The sequence below is a fragment of the Telmatherina bonti genome, assembly GCF_933228915.1.
Source record: "Telmatherina bonti genome assembly, chromosome: 20".
Classification (NCBI taxonomy): Eukaryota; Metazoa; Chordata; class Actinopteri; order Atheriniformes; family Telmatherinidae; genus Telmatherina; species Telmatherina bonti.
This window is the reverse complement of record NC_136618.1, coordinates 926925-948240: the sequence shown is the minus strand read 5'-3', so window position 1 is coordinate 948240 and position 21316 is coordinate 926925. Positions and strand designations below refer to the sequence as shown.

At 48.9% G+C, this 21316-nt stretch overlaps 1 protein-coding gene across 1 annotated transcript in view; it reads right to left on the bottom strand.

Moving 5' to 3' along the window:
- The window catches only part of LOC306770482 (double-stranded RNA-specific editase B2-like), a gene marked incomplete at both ends in the record, with an annotated part of 389789 nt that overhangs the window by 247648 nt on the left and 120825 nt on the right, over positions 1–21316 (bottom strand). The window contains 2 exons of the mRNA XM_079259335.1: positions 7136–8031; positions 11021–11098. Coding sequence (XP_079115461.1) covers positions 7136–8031; positions 11021–11098 — 974 coding nt within the window. The remainder of the gene's footprint in view (positions 1–7135; positions 8032–11020; positions 11099–21316) is intronic.

Sequence of the window (21316 nt, the reverse complement as noted above, 5' to 3'; positions counted from 1 at the left end):
CCTGGTTCTTATCCTGATGGAGGTTTTCCTTCCTGGTTCTGGTCCTGATGGAGGTTTACCTTCCTGGTTCTGGTTCTGATGGAGGTTTTCCTTCCTGGTTCTGGTCTTGATGCAGGTTTTCTTTCCTGGTTCTGGTCCTGATGGAGGTTTTCTTTCCTGGTTCTGGTCCTGATGGAGGTTTTCCTTCCTGGTTCTGGTCCTGATGGAGGTTTTCTTTCCTGGTTCTGGTCTTGATGCAGGATTTACTTCCTGGTTCTGGTCCTGATGGAGGTTTTCCCTCCTGGTTCTGGTCCTGATGGAGGTTTTCCCTCCTGGTTCTGGTCCTGATGGAGGTTTTCCCTCCTGGTTATGGTCCTGATGGAGGTTTTCCTTCCTGGTTCTGGTTCTGATGGAGGTTTTCCTTCCTGGTTCTGGTCCTGATGGAGGTTTTCCTTCCTGGTTCTGGTCCTGATGGAGGTTTTCCTTCCTGTTTCTGGTCCTGATGGAGGTTTACCTTCCTGGTTCTGGTTCTGATGGAGGTTTTCCTTCCTGGTTCTGGTCCTGATGGAGGTTTTCCTTCCTGTTTCTGGTCCTGATGGAGGTTTTCCTTCCTGGTTCTGGTCCTGATGGAGGTTTTCGTTCCTGGTTCTGGTCCTGATGGAGGTTTTCCTTCCTGGTTCTGGTCTTGATGGAGGTTTTCCTTCCTGGTTCTGGTCTTGATGGAGGTTTTCCTTCCTGGTTCTGGTCTTGATGGAGGTTTTCCTTCCTGGTTCTGGTCCTGATGGAGGTTTTCCTTGCTGGTTCTGGTCTTGATGCAGGTTTTCTTTCCTGGTTCTGGTCCTGATGGAGGTTTTCCTTTCTGGTTCTGGTCCTGATGGAGGTTTTCCTTCCTGGTTCTGGTCCTGATGAAGGTTTTCCCTCCTGGTTCTGGTCTTGATGCAGGTTTTCTTTCCTGGTTCTGGTCTTGATGGAGGCTTTACATCCTGGTTCTGGTCCAGATGGAGGTTTTCCTTTCTGGTTCTGGTCCTGATGGAGGTTTTCCCTCCTGGTTCTGGTCCTGATGGAGGTTTTCCTTTCTGGTTCTGGTCCTGATGGAGGTTTTCCTTCCTGGTTCTGGTCCTGATGAAGGTTTTCCCTCCTGGTTCTGGTCTTGATGCAGGTTTTCTTTCCTGGTTCTGGTCTTGATGGAGGCTTTACATCCTGGTTCTGGTCCAGATGGAGGTTTTCCTTTCTGGTTCTGGTCCTGATGGAGGTTTTCCCTCCTGGTTCTGGTCCTGATGGAGGTTTTCCTTTCTGGTTCTGGTCCTGATGGAGGTTTTCCCTCCTGGTTCTGGTCCTGATGGAGGTTTTCCTTCCTGTTTCTGGTCCTGATGGAGGTTTTCCTTCCTGTTTCTGGTCCTGATGGAGGTTTTCCTTCCTGGTTCTGGTCCTGATGGAGGTTTTCTTTTCTGGTTCTGGTCTTGATGGAGGTTTTCCTTCCTGGTTCTGGTCTTGATGGAGGTTTTCCTTCCTGGTTCTGGTCCTGATGGAGGTTTTCCTTGCTGGTTCTGGTCTTGATGCAGGTTTTCTTTCCTGGTTCTGGTCCTGATGGAGGTTTTCCTTTCTGGTTCTGGTCCTGATGGAGGTTTTCCCTCCTGGTTCTGGTCCTGATGGAGGTTTTCCTTTCTGGTTCTGGTCCTGATGGAGGTTTTCCCTCCTGGTTCTGGTCCTGATGGAGGTTTTCCCTCCTGGTTCTGGTCTTGATGCAGGTTTTCTTCCCTGGTTCTGGTGCTGATGGAGGTTTTCCTTTCTGGTTCTGGTCCTGATGGAGGTTTTCCTTCCTGGTTCTGGTCCTGATGGAGGTTTTCCTTCCTGGTTCTGGTCCTGATGGAGGTTTTCCTTCCTGGTTCTGGTCCTGATGGAGGTTTTCCTCCCTGGTTCTGGTCCTGATGGAGGTTTTCCTCCCTGGTTCTGGTCCAGATGGAGGTTTTCCTCCCTGGTTCTGGTCCAGATGGAGGTTTTCCTCCCTGGTTCTGGTCCAGATGGAGGTTTTCCTTCCTGGTTCTGGTCCTGATGGAGGTTTTCCTCCCTGGTTCTGGTCCAGTTGGAGGTTTTCGTCAGCTAAGTAATAATTTGGATGAACTGTGAACGGGACTCATGTGGATAATTTGGTTTGTTTGTTTAAACTCAGCAGCAGTTCCCTTCAGAACCCCCAGAGACCTTCATCCAGCAGGACGACTTCTCCGGGGCCAAACAGCCAGACGGGGATCAAATAGTTCCAGTTCTCCCATCAGCCTACTGGTTCCCAGTCCACCAATCCTCTGCTCAGCTGGAGTGAGTCGGACCTGAGGGTGCAGCAGGTTCTGGTTCTGATCAAGGACGGAGACAGAATGGATCGTTGTCCATCTTTAGGATGAGTTTCCAGATGGTTCAGGCCCAGATGTGCACGGTGCCGTGCACGCTGCAAGGTGATTTAAAGGCCAGGCTGGGACCTGGAGATAAAGCTGCACACGCTGCCTCTCAGGAAGGATCCTCATGATTTATCTGAAGCCGTTTGCTACCTGAACGCCTATGAAATCGTAATGAAGTTGATTATGCTTTTAATGAAGTGTGAGAGGTTCTTCAGAAATGATTATCGCCATGCCGACTCGCAGCGAGGAGGAGGAGGACTGTCAGGAAGAATGAAGACTCTGGATCCTGGAGGACGAGCTGGGCTGCACCAGGACACATTACCGGGGCGGTTCTGTGCAAGGTGACTGGACCCGGCTGACCCGTGGCACTCCCTCCCCGCTCAGGGATTTCCCATAAAGCTGCACGCTGACGCGCTACATTACAGCCTGCAGCCTCATAGGTCACATTTTGCATACATATTAGACAGATGAGGATGACTCTAACCTTTCCATGTTCAGGCTGCTTCCATTCAGATGGGAAACATTATTGTTCGGTAATTTCACTGAGAAGTCTCCGCCGTCCCTCGCTGCCTTTATTAAATACCAAGTGATGAGCTAAGTGGCTGTAAAAGGGCAGAAGCGACGTCCAGAAGCAAACAGCTGCTTTCTGAGAAGAGGCTGACGGTAATGAGATACTCCGTTCACTGGGGATTCCTGCCGTTTTCAGAGGTCAAAGGTCAAGACCAGTCTGAAAACACATCCTGGAATATTACTTGTGCTTCGTGCATCCAAGTCGCACAAAGATTCAACTACTGACCTAATTATCTCAATAGATTCTAGAAAAGTCTGGAGTGTAAAAAATAAACAAACCAGGATCAAACTGTGCATCAATTTCAGACAGACTCCCTCAGATGGACATATGGACAGAGTTTCACCAGTCTGGCTACATGGATAACTAGCTATCAAGCTACATGGCTAAATGGATAACTAGCTACCTGGCTACATGACTAAATGGATAACTAGCTACCTGGCTACATGGCTAAATGGATAACTAGCTACCTGGCTACATGACTAAATGGATAACTAGCTACCTGGCTACATGACTAAATGGATAACTAGCTACCTGGCTACATGGCTAAATGGATAACTAGCTACTTGGCTACATGGCAACATGGATAACTAGCTACCAGGCTACATGGCTAAATGGATAACTAGCTACCAGGCTACATGGCTAAATGGATAACTAGCTACCTGGCTACATGGCTAAATGGATAACTATCTACCTGGATACATGGCTAAATGGATAACTAGCTACCAGGCTACATGGCAACATGGATAACTATCTACTTGGCTACATGGCTAAATGGATAACTAGCTACCAGGCTACATGGCAACATGGATAACTATCTACTTGGCTACATGGCTAAATGGATAACTAGCTACCAGGCTACATGGCAACATGGAATAAGCTGTATTTGTTCACTTATATGCCAAACATTGTTTCATGAAAATCCTTGCAAATCACATTTGTACCTATTTCTGAAATTGTAGCACTTTTATTTTGGAAAAAAGTGAGAAAATGCAGTAACTGAACCCAGTTCAGGCTGAAATCCACACATGCAGATTAAAGCTCCATCATATGTGAAGAGGATCCAGAAACATGCCGTCTTCTCTGGACCAGACAGCTGGACAGACGTACAGGTGGACAGGTGGACAGACGGACAGAGAGACAGGTGGACAGACAGACAGGTGGACAGACGGACAGACAGACAGGTGGACAGACAGGTGGACAGACGTACAGGTGGACAGACAGACAGGTGGACAGACGGACAGACAGACAGGTGGACAGACGGACAGGTGGACAGACAGACAGGTGGACAGACAGGTGGACAGACGGACAGGTGGACAGGTGGACAGACGGACAGACAGACAGGTGGACAGACGGACAGGTGGACAGACAGGTGGACAGACGGACAGGTGGACAGACAGGTGGACAGACGTACAGGTGGACAGACAGACAGGTGGACAGACGGACAGACAGACAGACAGGTGGACAGACGTACAGGTGGACAGACAGACAGGTGGACAGACGGACAGACAGACAGACAGGTGGACAGACGTACAGGTGGACAGACAGACAGGTGGAAAGACAGACAGACAGACAGGTGGACAGACGGACAGACAGACAGGTGGACAGACAGGTGGACAGACAGACAGGTGGACAGACAGGTGGACAGACGGACAGGTGGACAGACAGACAGGTGGACAGACAGGTGGACAGACAGACAGGTGGACAGACGTACAGGTGGACAGACAGACAGGTGGAAAGACAGACAGACAGACAGGTGGACAGACGGACAGACAGACAGGTGGACAGACAGGTGGACAGACAGACAGGTGGACAGACAGGTGGACAGACGGACAGGTGGACAGACAGACAGGTGGACAGACAGACAGGTGGACAGACGGACAGGTGGACAGACAGACAGGTGGACAGACAGGTGGACAGACGGACAGGTGGACAGACAGGTGGACAGACGTACAGGTGGACAGACAGACAGGTGGACAGACGGACAGACAGACAGACAGGTGGACAGACGTACAGGTGGACAGACAGACAGGTGGACAGACGGACAGACAGACAGACAGGTGGACAGACGTACAGGTGGACAGACAGACAGGTGGACAGGTGGACAGACGGACAGACAGACAGGTGGACAGACGGACAGACAGACAGGTGGACAGACAGGTGGACAGACGGACAGGTGGACAGACAGACAGGTGGACAGACAGACAGGTGGACAGACAGGTGGACAGACGGACAGGTGGACAGACAGACAGGTGGACAGACAGACAGGTGGACAGACAGACAGGTGGACAGACGGACAGACAGACAGGTGGACAGACGGACAGACAGACAGGTGGACAGACAGGTGGACAGACGGACAGGTGGACAGACGGACAGGTGGACAGACAGACAGGTGGACAGACGTCTGTCTGTCTACTTCAGCTTCACGGTTTTCGTCCGTCTGACTTTGAGGAAATTGCGGCCGCGAGTTCTTCTGGAACGACACGCTGCGGTAAATCCTCTTACGATCCTCGTCGGCAGCGTGACAATTGGGGAAAGGAGACCGTTTCTCTGCAGGTGTGTTGGGCTGATGCTGCGCTCTGGGGGAGGACGCGGGGAGGACGCCCCCCCCCCCCCCCCCCCCCCAAAGCAGCGATAACACACAGCCTGCGAGGCTTCAAGGAAACACTTGAGGGGGAGGATGGATGTGAGTGTTCATCCCCCAGAGAGGGGGGGGGGGGGGGTGCTGAGATGAGACGTTGGGGGACAGTCCTCTATGCAAACCAGGTAAACAGGTGGAATCAGTGTGACTATCTATGGAGGGCAGGTTCAGATGGAGCTCTGCCGCCGTGATGAAGCTGGATGTCAACAAGTGCCAGCACATCCAGCCGCTCTGCAATTTGCCCAAGTTTCTCCCAACACCGTCTCCTCGCTCTGATTGCTATTTAAATATTTGGCTAAATGAGCATGGGATTGGTCTCAGCGGTTTGTTTGTCAATTTGCTCTTTGCTTTTCCATTTCCTTTGGGCAACAGATTGAATTAATGTTTGTAGACACTGTGATGCCACACATGAGGAAACAGGAGATTCTGCAAAATTACAAACCTTCCAATTACAACTCTGCAAACATGTACGGGAGGAAAACACAGAACGCCAGGTTCAGATGGAGATTCCTCATGTTGGAAGCATCCGGACAATTATTAGCTGGGCTCACATCTTTTCTCTGAAACCTGAACCTCCATCAGATCCCCGAGGTCCAACACCACCATCAGGACCAGCAGTGTGGGATGGTCATGTGACCCTCCAGCTGGTCTACGGAGGTTTTCCAGCGTTTCTTTACAATCCAGACACAACATGTAGTGTTTATTCAGAGACTCTAGATGGTAAATCCACCATTATTTATCACATCTTCATCACCATCACTACCATGTTGCTAAGAGACCTCTATTTTCACCTGGACATGATGATGAAGACACTTCCTGTCAGACTTTCCACCAATCAGAGAGCTTAAACTGACGGTAACGTCCAATCAGGAGCAGCCAAAGATCAACAAGTGATGAGAAAAGCAGGAAAATAATGATCCTCTATGGCTGGAATAAAGCCAAGAAGACGTTTGGGATGCAGCTGAGGTGGAGGTGCTGCAGTGAGGATAGCAGGTAGATAGTAGCAGGAAGACGTGTGGAAACATGGAAACTGTGTGTGTGTGTGTTTCAGACGTGAGAGGATGATGTGCAGATGAGAAAAGGTCACTGCTGATCTATGTGTGTTATTTCTACAAACTTCTGGTTGCTCTTTATGCTGCTTTATCTGTTCATACGTTCATTTTACATCATTTTAGCCTCAGAATCTGACAGCTGATGCTGAAAACATCACGTCTCCATGGAAACATCACGTCTCCATGGAAACGTCACGTCTCCATGGAAACGTCACGTCACCATGGAAACGTCACGTCACCATGGAAACGTCCCGTCTTCCTGCAGACTGGGATTAAACCAGCTTCAACAGGCTGCTTTGTCGTTTAAAGGGTTAAACAACACGGTTTACTCTCCATTTTGCCCTCTTTTCCTTCCATCTGTCTATCTCTACCTCCATCTCCTCCTCTCCTAATTACTTGTTGGAAGGTGTTTGGATTTGTGCAGCATGCCTGCTGGTTTGGTCATTACAGGCCCCTGTAGGAAGCGGAGCGGCTGCCAGAGAAGCGTAGCCGTGTCAGTTCTCACCTGCGGTAAATGAGGACAACTCTTCCTGCTGGCTCTGTGGCTGATCCTCCCCTCAGGGGCCGACCGGATGTTGAAGAGGGCCTGGAGAGCACACCGGGCCGCCTGGTTCTTCGCCAGCTTCTTGCTGCGACCACAGCCCTCAAATATCCGCCCGTCCACGCGCACCGCCATCACGAAGCTTCGCAGACGCTGACCCTGGGCTCGCTCCGACAGACAGGCGAAGCGTAAGCCGGGCCGGAGCTCGTTCAGCGCCGCCACGGGGCTTTTGAAGCGCTCTGGCTGCGGGAGGACCCCGCCCAGCCTCTGCTGAGCCTTGACCACCAGGTCCAACGTGTGGCGGAGAAAACGTCCGTGTCGCAGCAGCTCGCCGGCGGAGCTGCAGAGCGAGAGGCCGTCAGAGCACGGCGAGGATTCAAACTCCTTGAAGAGCGTGTCGGGACAGTCGGCCTGGTCGGACGTGAAGTCGGCCGAGGGGCTGGAGACGTTTCCCATGGCCAGGTGGGCCTGAGGGGCGTTGGGGAACTGGATGAAGGACTTGAGAGCCAGCTCTGCAGCCCTCATCTTGGCTTTCTTCTTGGTGGGTCCGGATCCCTCAAAGGTTATTCCGTTGACATCCACGGCGATGCAGAAAACCGGAGCGTGGACCGGGCCGGTCTGGGACACCATGCGGTACTGGAGGCCCGGTCGGAGCTCGTTCAGCTGCACCAGAGCGTTCTTTTGAGCTTCGGACCAGGACAGCTTCCTGCAGATGAGACGGAGCTGACGGAGCTGGCCGTTGTTGTCCTCCTCCAGCGGTCGCTTCCGCTTCAGAGCCGAGCTGCCACCGATCGTAGCATCGGAGCGCTCCTCCAAGTTCCCGATGTTTCGGTTTTCCTTCACCTCGGCGCTGCTGGTGCCTGCCGGGAAAACAGAGCAGAGTGAGAGGGAAGAAAGGAGTCCGTGTTCCTGCCTGAACAAAACAAATCAAAGGAAATGTCTGGAGGCAGATTTAGCCACTTGATACACAATGAAATGGAAATGCAGACATCTCCAATCATCTCCCTGAGCCGAACCACTTCACACCGCAGGGCTCCGGCACTTTTAAGTATTTTAAAACCCAAATACAAATCCCCCAAAATGGTGATGCTATCTGCCAAATCAGCCTGTAATCTGCCTCCAAATTGGTTTGGAATCTGTGTTGTGAGAAGGAAACATGGGTCCCTGCGGCCATTGCGAAGCATCAATCCTATTTGTAATGGGGGGTGGGGACGGCGTGGAGAGGCAGGCGCTCCAAGAAAAGATGAGAAAAATGTCTGTAGCTGCTTTATTTCACACTTCTATCCTGTGGAAGTGCAGAGGCTGAACAGCTGCGATACGCTCCTCCAACCTGGTTACAGGGAGTGGCGGCGCGCTGAGTGGAAAAATGAAAAGGTGTTGGCTTTTACTGGGAAAATAATAAAGATGGGAACATTTACAGCAAGAAGCCTTGAGATTTCATAACTTATTCAGATTACAGCCTCTTCATCACAGACCTGCTCATCCTCCTCACGTCTGAAAAATACAAAATAAATAAAGTAAATTCCCTCAGCTGGAAAGGCTGAATGTGTAATACTGGTTTCTGCAGGAGGCTGAGAAGTGTGAAGTTACTACATACATGTCAGAATCCACATACGTGTTACTATGTCAGAGGAAATTCACCTGGAACACAGTAAAACGTGTACATGTTCTCTTGTCCTGAAGGAAAACACATTACTGTCGGTGGAAACCAGGAGATGGATGCTCGGTTCACCTGGGAACCGGAAAAGTAATCCTAGGCAGGAGTAATGTAATCCTAGGTGGGAGTAAAGTAATCCTAGGTGGGAGTAAAGTAATCCTAGGCAGGAGTAAAGTAATCCTAGGTGGGACTAAAGTAATCCTAGGCAGGAGTAAAGTAATCCTAGGCAGGAGTAAAGTAATCCTAGGCAGGACTAAAGTAATCCTAGGTAGGAGTAAAGTAATTCTAGGAAGGAGTAAAGTAATCCTTGGTTGGAGTAAAGTAATCCTAGGTGGGAGTAAAGTAATCCTAGGCGGGAGTAAAGTAATCCTAGGCAGGAGTAAAGTAATCCTAGGCAGGAGTAAAGTAATCCTAGGCGGGAGAAAAGTAATCCTAGGCAGGAGTAAAGTAATCCTAGGCAGGACTAAAGTAATCCTAGGTAGTAGTAAACTAATCCTAGGTAGGAGTAAAGTAATTCTAGGAAGGAGTAAAGTAATCCTTGGTTGGAGTAAAGTAATCCTAGGCAGGAGTAAAGTAATCCTAGGTGGGAGTAAAGTAATCCTAGGCAGGAGTAAAGTAATCCTAGGTAGTAGTAAACTAATCCTAGGTAGGAGTAAAGTAAACCTAGGCAGGAGTAAAGTAATCCTAGGTGGGAGTAAAGTAATCCTAGGTTGGAATAAAGTAATCCTAGGCAGGAGTAAAGTAATCCTAGGTTGGAATAAAGTAATCCTAGGCAGGAGTAAAGTAATCCTAGGTGGGAGAAAAGTAATCCTAGGCAGGAGTAAAGTAATCCTAGGTGGGAGTAAAGTAATCCTAGGTTGGAATAAAGTAATCCTAGGCAGGAGTAAAGTAATCCTAGGCAGGACTAAAGTAATCCTAGGTAGTAGTAAACTAATCCTAGGTAGGAGTAAAGTAATTCTAGGAAGGAGTAAAGTAATCCTTGGTTGGAGTAAAGTAATCCTAGGCAGGAGTAAAGTAATCCTAGGTGGGAGTAAAGTAATCCTAGGCAGGAGTAAAGTAATCCTAGGTAGTAGTAAACTAATCCTAGGTAGGAGTAAAGTAAACCTAGGCAGGAGTAAAGTAATCCTAGGCAGGAGTAAAGTAATCCTAGGTTGGAATAAAGTAATCCTAAGCAGGAGTAAAGTAATCCTAGGCAGGAGTAAAGTAATCCTAGGTGGGAGTAAAGTAATCCTAGGCAGGAGTAAAGTAATCCTAGGTGGGAGTAAAGTAATCCTAGGTTGGAATAAAGTAATCCTAGGCAGGAGTAAAGTAATCCTAGGCAGGACTAAAGTAATTCTAGGAAGGAGTAAAGTAATCCTTGGTTGGAGTAAAGTAATCCTAGGCAGGAGTAAAGTAATCCTAGGTGGGAGTAAAGTAATCCTAGGCAGGAGTAAAGTAATCCTAGGTAGTAGTAAACTAATCCTAGGTAGGAGTAAAGTAAACCTAGGTAGTAGTAAACTAATCCTAGGTAGGAGTAAAGTAAACCTAGGCAGGAGTAAAGTAATCCTAGGCAGGAGTAAAGTAATCCTAGGTTGGAATAAAGTAATCCTAAGCAGGAGTAAAGTAATCCTAGGCAGGAGTAAAGTAATCCTAGGTGGGAGTAAAGTAATCCTAGGCAGGAGTAAAGTAATCCTAGGTGGGAGTAAAGTAATCCTAGGTTGGAATAAAGTAATCCTAGGCAGGAGTAAAGTAATCCTAGGCAGGACTAAAGTAATCCTAGGTAGTAGTAAACTAATCCTAGGTAGGAGTAAAGTAATCCTAGGCAGGAGTAAAGTAATCCTAGGTGGGAGTAAAGTAATCCTAGGTTGGAATAAAGTAATCCTAGGCAGGAGTAAAGTAATCCTAGGCAGGACTAAAGTAATCCTAGGTAGTAGTAAACTAATCCTAGGAAGGAGTAAAGTAATCCTTGGTTGGAGTAAAGTAATCCTACGAATGAGTAAAATAATCCTAGGAAGGCGTAAAGTAATCCTAGAAGAAGTAAAGTAATCCTAGGAAGGAATAAAGTATACCTAGGAATGACTGAAGTATACCTAGGAATGAGTAAAGTAATCCTAGGAAATACGTCAACCATGTTGCTACTAACATGTTGGAGGCCGTGTGGTTTCCACAGGAGACCTGCTGCTGACAGAAGAAGAAGAAAAATGACATCTTACTCAAGCAGTCCTCGTCCTCTGTGCTGCTGGTCCCAGGGCTGATGTACTTGATCAACGCCGACAGCACGCCGACTTTCCCTGGAAGAGACGGGAGACACGGTAAGTTAACGCAAGGACAGCAGGTCACGTCGTTCTCCGGTGAAGGCCGCGACGGGGTCACGACCTTCACCATCAGAGATGACACAGCAGACACTTCATCAGAGCATCACCATCCTCCCACATCATCCCACTGAGACGTTTTATATCAGCCAAATCTGAAGCAGCAACATGTCTGTAAGAAGTTGGAACAGGAGCAACAAAAGGCTGGAAATCAAACTGGTTTTACTGGTTTAACTAGGAACAGACCAGTAACATGACTGGATATAAAAGGAGCATTTCAGAGCTTCACCAGTCTAAGACAAACTGGGTCTAGAGGAGACTGAAGATCAACCGTCTTCAGTGTAGAATATCGTAATTCAGAGAATTAGAAGGAATCTCTGTTTGCCTGGACAAGGCTGGATGCATCTTCTACATTAAATCTCCAGTAGGTAATGTTGCACAGAGACGTGTTCCTCTGGGTGAAGTGGTTCCTCGTCCTGATAGTAGTCTATACATTCTGTAATCATGAACAATAAGAAATATAGTTAGACCCCTCAGTTTACTGTAAATCTGTGAAAACTCTGACCAATCCAAACGTTCCGACCCAAATGGAGTTGTTCATTTCTTATATTTCGTAGCTTCTTCTCCCGGCTCCCCTCATCCCCCTCCAGCAGTGCATACCTGATAGCCACACCCTGCATATAAACAGCATGTTAGGATGGAAATACAAAGTAGTGAAGAAGAAACTCGGAAGGCAAACATGGCTGAGAAAATGCAGGAAGGATTTCCCGACCCGGCTCGGTTTATTTGCCTCCTCCTGCTAAACAGCCGAGAAAGAGAAAATCATTGGTGGAAAAAGCTGCGAATAAAAAAGCCTCGGATCACGCGAGGAGCAGAACCAGAGGGGGAGGAGCCTAGACAAAGAGAGGGGTCAATACAGTGGGAGGAGCCTATGCAGAGGGAGGGGGCAATCCAGGGGGATGGGCCTAGACAGAGGGAGGGGTCAATACAGGGGGAGGGGCCTATACAGGGGGAGGAGCCAATCCAGAGTGCTAGCTCGGCAACATTACCTACCCCAGCTTTAACAACAGACAGGATTCTCTACTGGAAACCAGTGCATGGAGTCAGGAAGATTCCAGAAACCAGTGTGAACCCAGTTCATCCTGAAATCCACACATGCAGGTTAAAGCTCCATCTGAGCCGGATCGGGAAGCTCCTCCCACCTGGAGAGGACCCGCTGGTCTGGATCAGGACTTGTGGGAAAGTTGACTGTTTTTTTACATAGATGGAACATAATGATGAGGGTCCTGGGGGGTGGAGGTGTCCCGATATGGGTCAGTAGAAGGTATGAAGACGAGTTTAATCAGAACTGAATTCCTCCATGTTTGCATCTTTCAGGCGGATTTGTGACGAAATGGTTCCTGGTTTCTCCTGAAGTAAAAACGGCAGATCTGGTTGGAAACGTTCATCACTTCTCCCCTATCAGGAGTCCTTACTGCATGTTGTAGGAGATAAGCCGAGTTTATCAGTGTTAACTTGCTGTAAGCGCCCCCCTCCCCCCCGCGGCCCCCCGGGGCCCGCCGCCGTCCAGGTGTTCGTGTTGTTTACAGTGTGCCGTCCTATTAGAGGCTTCGCCTGGTCTGCTGCTCTCCACGCAGCTCTGAGCAGAATCGACAGACCAGTCTGGCTCCTTAATTAAACCTCCTCTCCTCCCAGCTCAGCTGATGATCAATAAGAGGGGAGGTGGGTGGGGGGAAGGGGGAGGTGACAAGGGGGGGCGGCGAGCGGGGAGGCAACGAGGGGAGCCGACAAGGGGGAGGCGGCCTGGCGAGGTGATGAACGACTTTACGTACGTGCAAATTTCAGGTGTGCAGCTTCTGCCGCTTAACGACGCAGGGGAAACAGCAGGGCCGGAGCTGTGGGGGCCCCGAGGGCTGGGGGGGCCTCCTGACGCGCAGCGAATGACCCCTGCAGCCAATAAGGTCGTCACGCACAACGTTTTAGATCTTGGTTGTTTTGTTTTCAGGTTCTTCATCGTGACCCATTTCCTGAAACCATCCTGTCGCGTGTCACCTCATCGTGTCTGAAGTGAAACATGCTGATGATGCGAAGAGGAATTTCTTCCAAGTCTGAAATCCAGTAAAATGCGATGGCTCAGATGGTCCAATCAGATGCCTTTAATTCCTGCTACGCATGTTAGCCTGCCTAACCATCAGCTAGCATCATCAGCGCGACCTGCTCAGGTGTTTGTTGGTAGCGTTAAGTCACATGACTTCCTGCAGATGTAGCGAGTGTGTTACAGTGTTTGTGTCTGGACTATGGACTGTATATGAAAGATAGACGGAACCTCCGGCGGTTAAAAGTGAAGCTGATGTGGAAGCGCATAAAACTGCAGTTCCACCTTCATCCACTAGGGGCTGCAAAACAGAGCAAATCCCCATAGACTCCCATGTTAAAAAGACCAACTTCACAGCAGAAATAAACATGTTTACAGCAGAAATAAACATGTTTACAACAGGAATAAACATGTTTACAGCAGGAATAAACATGTTTACAACAGAAATAAACATGTTCACAGCAGAAATAAACATGTTTACAACAGGAATAAACATGTTTACAGCAGAAATAAACATGTTTACAGCAGAAATAAACATGTTTACAACAGGAATAAACATGTTTACAGCAGGAATAAACATGTTTACAACAGGAATAAACATGTTCACAGCAGAAATAAACATGTTTACAGCAGAAATAAACATGTTTACAGCAGAAATAAACATGTTTACAACAGGAATAAACATGTTTACAGCAGGAAAAAAAACATGTTTACAGCAGAAATAAACATGTTTACAGCAGAAATAAACATGTTTACAACAGGAATAAACATGTTTACAGCAGGAATAAACATGTTTACAACAGGAATAAACATGTTCACAGCAGAAATAAACATGTTTACAGCAGAAATAAACATGTTTACAGCAGAAATAAACATGTTTACAACAGGAATAAACATGTTTACAGCAGAAATAAACATGTTTACAGCAGAAATAAACATGTTTACAGCAGAAATAAACATGTTTACAACAGGAATAAACATGTTTACAACAGGAATAAACATGTTCACAGCAGAAATAAACATGTTTACAGCAGAAATAAACATGTTTACAGCAGAAATAAACATGTTTACAGCAGAAATAAACATGTTTACAACAGGAATAAACATGTTTACAGCAGAAATAAACATGTTTACAGCAGAAATAAACATGTTTACAGCAGAAATAAACATGTTTACAACAGGAATAAACATGTTCACAGCAGAAATAAACATGTTTACAGCAGAAATAAACATGTTTACAGCAGAAATAAACATGTTTACAACAGGAATAAACATGTTTACAGCAGGAAAAAAAACATGTTTACAGCAGAAATAAACATGTTTACAGCAGAAATAAACATGTTTACAACAGGAATAAACATGTTTACAACAGGAATAAACATGTTTACAGCAGAAATAAACATGTTTACAGCAGAAATAAACATGTTTACAACAGGAATAAACATGTTTACAACAGGAATAAACATGTTTACAACAGGAATAAACATGTTTACAGCAGAAATAAACATGTTTACAGCAGGAATAAACATGTTTACAGCAGGAATAAACATGTTTACAGCAGAAATAAACATGTTTACAACAGGAATAAACATGTTTACAGCAGGAATAAACATGTTTACAGCAGAAATAAACATGTTTACAGCAGAAATAAACATGTTTACAACAGGAATAAACATGTTTACAGCAGGAATAAACATGTTTACAACAGGAATAAACATGTTCACAGCAGAAATAAACATGTTTACAGCAGAAATAAACATGTTTACAGCAGAAATAAACATGTTTACAACAGGAATAAACATGTTTACAGCAGGAAAAAAAACATGTTTACAGCAGAAATAAACATGTTTACAGCAGAAATAAACATGTTTACAACAGGAATAAACATGTTTACAACAGGAATAAACATGTTTACAGCAGAAATAAACATGTTTACAGCAGAAATAAACATGTTTACAACAGGAATAAACATGTTTACAACAGGAATAAACATGTTTACAGCAGAAATAAACATGTTTACAGCAGGAATAAACATGTTTACAGCAGGAATAAACATGTTTACAGCAGAAATAAACATGTTTACAACAGGAATAAACATGTTTACAGCAGGAATAAACATGTTTACAGCAGAAATAAACATGTTTACAGCAGAAATAAACATGTTTACAGCAGGAATAAAAATGTTTACAACAGGAATGAACATGTTTACAGCAGGAATAAACATGTTTACTGCAGGAATAAACATAAACTCTCAGCTCCACCTCTTTGCCCATATTTGTATTTTCCAGGTGAGACGACACACATGTTCCTGCCAAGATGGCGATGGTAGGAACCGCCCACCGAGCTTCAATTCAGCTCTTCAGAAACCTACGGGTGACGTCACGGAGGCTCCGCCCATCTTTTATATCCAGTCTATGGTCTGGGTGAGCAGCATGGTGGAGGCACCGCCACCGCATGACTCCGTGTTGCGTGACGGCGTGCGTGACACGTGAGCGCGCCGCGTGAAAGCCTGAACAGAAGCGCTTCGTTCTGCATTCAGAGGCTTTTATTTAAGCGGCGCTTTGCCTCCTTTCTTCCCGTCTACATCACTTCACCCTGTGAGACGATTCTTTTCTCTTCCAATAAAGTAGAGCTGAAATGTCTCCGGAAGGCGGCTGTGGAGCGGAAAGCAGAAAAAACCTGATGTTGTTGGAGAGGTCATCTTTAAATGCCACCTCCGACTGCGTTTTAAGAGCTTTATGAAACAAGCAGACTCCGGTGTGAACAATCAGCAGCCTTTCACTCAGAAACACCAGGACTTATTTCTGCCTTGCAGAGCCAGACGTGAGGTATGATGATCATTTCATGTGCTAAATGTTCAGCCGGTAAATGTGCAGCGTTCAGGCTGAGCTGGGCCTTTTTCTGCTTAAGTTAGCAGCGATAAAGAGGTTAAGCCGTCTGCAGCGAGGTCAGCGCTGGGCTTCCAGCTCATTATATCCTGCAGGTGACCTCACAGGAAGCAGCCAACAGGGTGAATCTGAAAGCCGAGAGGAAAAATCCTGCCAGAAGCTCGTCTAACCAAGCAGCAATCCCCTCCGCCCTTCACAGCAGCCGCCCCAACTCCGTCAGCCAGGGCCGCTGCCAGGGGGTGTCCAGGGGTGGCCGTCACATAAATCACGTTTTAACTGTTTCACATCTTTAACACCTGAAGGAGCTTAAAGTGCTCCATTAAAAAACAAACATAGGCACTCACCTGATCATTTACAGAGACCCGCCCCAGTCCCCTCCCACAACCCAACCACACCCCCATGCCCCTCCCCCAACCCCACCCCCAACCCCACCACACCCCCATGACGTTTACTTCTCGTTATTCTGGTAAAGTTTTCATCAGAAGCTGCGTGTCGGATCGTCTATCAGAAGCGAGAACGGTATCCAGCGGTCCCACAGTGGTCCAGCTCGACCCCGCCGGGACCCCGCTGGGACCTGGTCTGGACCTGGCCAGAACCTGGCCGAGACCCCGCGGGACCCCGCCGGGACCTGGTCTGGACCTGGCCGAGACCCCGCTGGGACCTGGCCAGAACCTGGCCGAGACCCCGCCGGGACCTGGTCTGGACCTGGCCGAGACCCCGCTGGGACCTGGCCAGAACCTGGCCGAGACCCCGCCGAGACCCCGCTGGGACCTGGCCAGAACCTGGCCGAGACCCCGCGGGACCCCGCCGGGACCTGGTCTGGACCTGGCCGAGACCCCGCTGGGACCTGGCCGAGACCCCGCCGGGACCTGGCCGAGACCCCGCCGTGACCCCGCCGGGACCTGGCCGTGACCTGGCCGGGACCCCGCCGGGACCTGGCCGTGACCTGGCCGGGACCCCGCCGGGACCTGGCCGTGACCCCGCCGGGACCTGGCCGGGACCCCGCCGGGACCTGGCCGAGACCCCGCCGGGACCTGGCCGTGACCCCGCCGGGACCTGGCCGAGACCCCGCCGTGACCCCGCCGGGACCTGGCCGTGACCTGGCCGGGACCCCGCCGGGACCTGGCCGTGACCTGGCCGGGACCCCGCCGGGACCTGGCCGGGACCCCGCCGGGACCTGGCCGAGACCCCGCCGGGACCTGGCCGTGACCCCGCCGGGACCTGGCCGTGACCCCGCCGGGACCTGGCCGGGACCCCGCCGGGACCTGGCCGGGACCCCGCTGGGACCTGGCCAGAACCTGGCCGAGACCCCGCCGAGACCCCGCTGGGACCTGGCCAGAACCTGGCCGAGACCCCGCGGGACCCCGCCGGGACCTGGTCTGGACCTGGCCGAGACCCCGCTGGGACCTGGCCGAGACCCCGCCGGGACCTGGCCGAGACCCCGCCGGGACCTGGCCGAGACCCCGCCGGGACCTGGCCGAGACCCCGCTGGGACCTGGCCGTGACCCCGCCGGGACCTGGCCGTGACCCCGCCGGGACCTGGCCGTGACCTGGCCGGGACCCCGCCGGGACCTGGCCGTGACCTGGCCGAGACCCCGCCGGGACCTGGTCTGGACCTGGCCGAGACCCCGCCGAGACCCCGCTGGGACCTGGCCAGAACCTGGCCGAGACCCCGCGGGACCCCGCCGGGACCTGGTCTGGACCTGGCCGAGACCCCGCCGAGACCCCGCTGGGACCTGGCCAGAACCTGGCCGAGACCCCGCGGGACCCCGCCGGGACCTGGCCGTGACCTGGCCGAGACCCCGCGGGACCCCGCCGGGACCTGGCCAGAACCTGGCCGAGACCCCGCCGAGACCCCGCTGGGACCTGGCCAGAACCTGGCCGAGACCCCGCCGAGACCCCGCTGGGACCTGGCCAGAACCTGGCCGAGACCCCGCGGGACCCCGCCGGGACCTGGCCAGAACCTGGCCGAGACCCCGCCGAGACCCCGCTGGGACCTGGCCAGAACCTGGCCGAGACCCCGCGGGACCCCGCCGGGACCTGGCCGTGACCTGGCCGAGACCCCGCCGGGACCTGGCCGTGACCCCGCCGGGACCTGGCCGAGACCCCGCCGGGACCTGGCCGTGACCCCGCCGGGACCCCGCCGGGACCTGGCCGTGACCTGGCCGTGACCCCGCCGGGACCTGGCCGGGACCCCGCCGGGACCTGGCCGTGACCCCGCCGGGACCTGGCCGAGACCCCGCTGGGACCTGGCCGTGACCCCGCCGGGACCTGGCCGTGACCCCGCCGGGACCTGGCCGTGACCTGGCCGGGACCCCGCCGGGACCTGGCCGTGACCTGGCCGTGACCCCGCCGGGACCTGGCCGGGACCCCGCCGGGACCTGGCCGTGACCCCGCCGGGACCTGGCCAGGACCCCGCTGCTCATTCCGAAGGCAGATGGCCGTCTACATGCTCCAACCTGCCGACAGGCCGGTTCTCGGCGCTCTGCAGAGGAGGCCCGTCCTCCTGCATCATGTCTGAGGAGAAGGTAACGGCCCCATCAGGTTCCTCCGCAGCTCGGCGTGACTAAGGGGTCAGCTGAGCGACAGGAAACAGGCGCTGGGGGAAATCAGCACCTCCTCCGCCAGCTGCCTGTCTGCATCTTCACACCAGAGTCTTCCTCAGAATGAAAGGCAGCCAGCCGCTAAATGAGACCATGTTGTTTTCCTCCAAAGCACTTAAAACGTAATTCCTGCCACTTTACGGAGGTGATAAAAGCCACGTAATGACACTCATCATGTCAGGAGTCAGTCTGAGCAGAAACACATCTGGAGCTGCAGCTTCATCCAGATCCAGCAGCAGCAAACCCAGACGGCCACCTTTCACCAAAACATCTTCAGATTTCTGGATTTATCAGATTATTTCAGTCAAAATATGCCTGATGATGACTAATCAGATTAACAGGCTGAGATTATAAACATGTTTGACTCATTAATCATTGTAGACCTGCTCATGTGCAACAGAGTCGGATCATGATGGAGCGTGTCGAAACATTCAGGCTGTTTAAGGAAAGAAAAGTTTATTTATGCATGAAGCCGTTTCTCTCCGTCCGATTCCTCGACGTTCTGCCAATACCTGATCCATACTTATGAAGAGGTTTTTAAGAGGTAGTTTAAATATATTTGACATAGACTTTGATGATATTTTTATTACGAACACTTCAAGGCTAACAGACTAAACTTTAAACACACATATTATATATATATATATTTATATATATATATATATATATATATATATATATATATATATATATATATATATATTTATATATTTATATATATATATATATATATATATATATATATATATATGTATGTATATATGTATGTATTTATGATATACAATGAATCTATATATTCATGTATGGAATTATTCTCAATCACATTTTAATCACATCATGAAATTTGTCCCAAAATGCAACATTTTTTTCATTTAAATGGATTTAAAGGGATTATTAAAAATAATAAATATATATAATATACATAAAATATAAATATAAAATAATAGTAAAATAGATGAATATGATAAACTTTGGCTCTATTAATGTCTGGATAAATGAATTTCACTGTGAAACAGTAAATAAGAAAGAAAACATCGTGACCAAAACTGAAGAGACCAAAAGTTAAAGATTAATTTTAAATAATTTAACTAAAAACTGCTCCAGTTATTTTCTGATTAAAAGTCTACAACATATTACAGTAGTTTTAACTTCATAAATGTTTTCATCAACATGAACTCCGAGCCATTTATCGTCTGACCGCCATCTATTGATTCATGTATAATCTCAACACTTTCACAGTCACAGTCTTTGTTTTCAGGACAACCTGGATAATCAGAATATGTATTCTAAAAAGATGCCACATGGATGGATCAATAGTTATACGAGTATAAAAACTAAAGAAATACATATATGATATATGTACATACGCACTACCTATAACACGTTTAACACATGAAAACATTGAATGATTACGAGGGAAGAATTGGATGAATCTTGAAACGTGACGGTAAATGGCAGCTGGTCATCCAGGACAATCATTTCCAGAACTTTCTCAGTTATTGTGGTGGCTTTCTGGATTTCTTTTACTAATTCCTCCCATTTACAAAAGAAAGAAAAGGCTTGCGAGGTAAATCTGGAAGCATGTTGCTTCTGGAAACTCCTGCATACGAAGCACGTCGCTGTTAGCTGGTCGTTCTAACGAGGAATCCTGCTGGATTGCTAACACAGCACTAATGCTAAACGTTAGCATGTGTGACGTGGGAGTAGCGGCTTCTTCACCTGCTAACTTAATCCCCACACAAGGCCGTGTAACTTCATGCACTTGAGCAGGAAAAGGTTACGATGCCGTTTTGTTGGTGTTCAGACAAATACTCGCCGATCCAGATCTCGATACTTTTGGGAATATCGCTGAGTCTTTGCGATGCTAGTATCGGTATCGGCCCATCTCCAAAAAGATGCCAAAGCTTCTGGAGACCAGACAGAGAGACAGAAATATCTAGAATATGGTTTCCATGGTTCCTGAATGGAAATTTGTACGATGTTAGGTTCATGGTTTTGGCTTTGTGGTGGAAGCTACATGAAGTTAGCAACATGCTAACCACATCCTTGTTCCAGAGTTCACAGCGGCTCAAACCCCAAAAATAAATATGGCCAAACATTTGCTACGGTGAGTAAAAAGGGACATTTTACTCCCTGTAACAGAAGATTAGCAGCGCGGCGGTTAGCGGTGGTCCAGAAAACAAAACTAGAGAGAAAGAAAGGGGACAGAGCCTTTTCAGTTGCAGCTCCAAAACTATGGAACAAGCTGCCTTTGCACATCCGACAGGCCTCTTCTGTACCTGTTTTAAAATCACGTCTTAAAACCCACCTGTTTTCATTGGCTTTTAACACCACCTGAGATGTTGATATTAATCTGACTGTATTTATCATGATTTTACCAGTTTTAGAAATTTTATATGTTTTTGCACTCTGTATTTGTATTATGATCATTATCTCTGTTTTACTCTGTACAGCACTTTGGTCGACTGTGGTTGCGTTAAAAGTGCTATATAAATAAAGTTGCAGTTGGAGAAACGCCCAAACTTCTGATCATCCGACTAGCGGCAGCGAGGACCACAGAGCCCAGAACCTTTTTGTCCTGATGGAGGTTTTCCTCCCTGGTTCTGGTCCT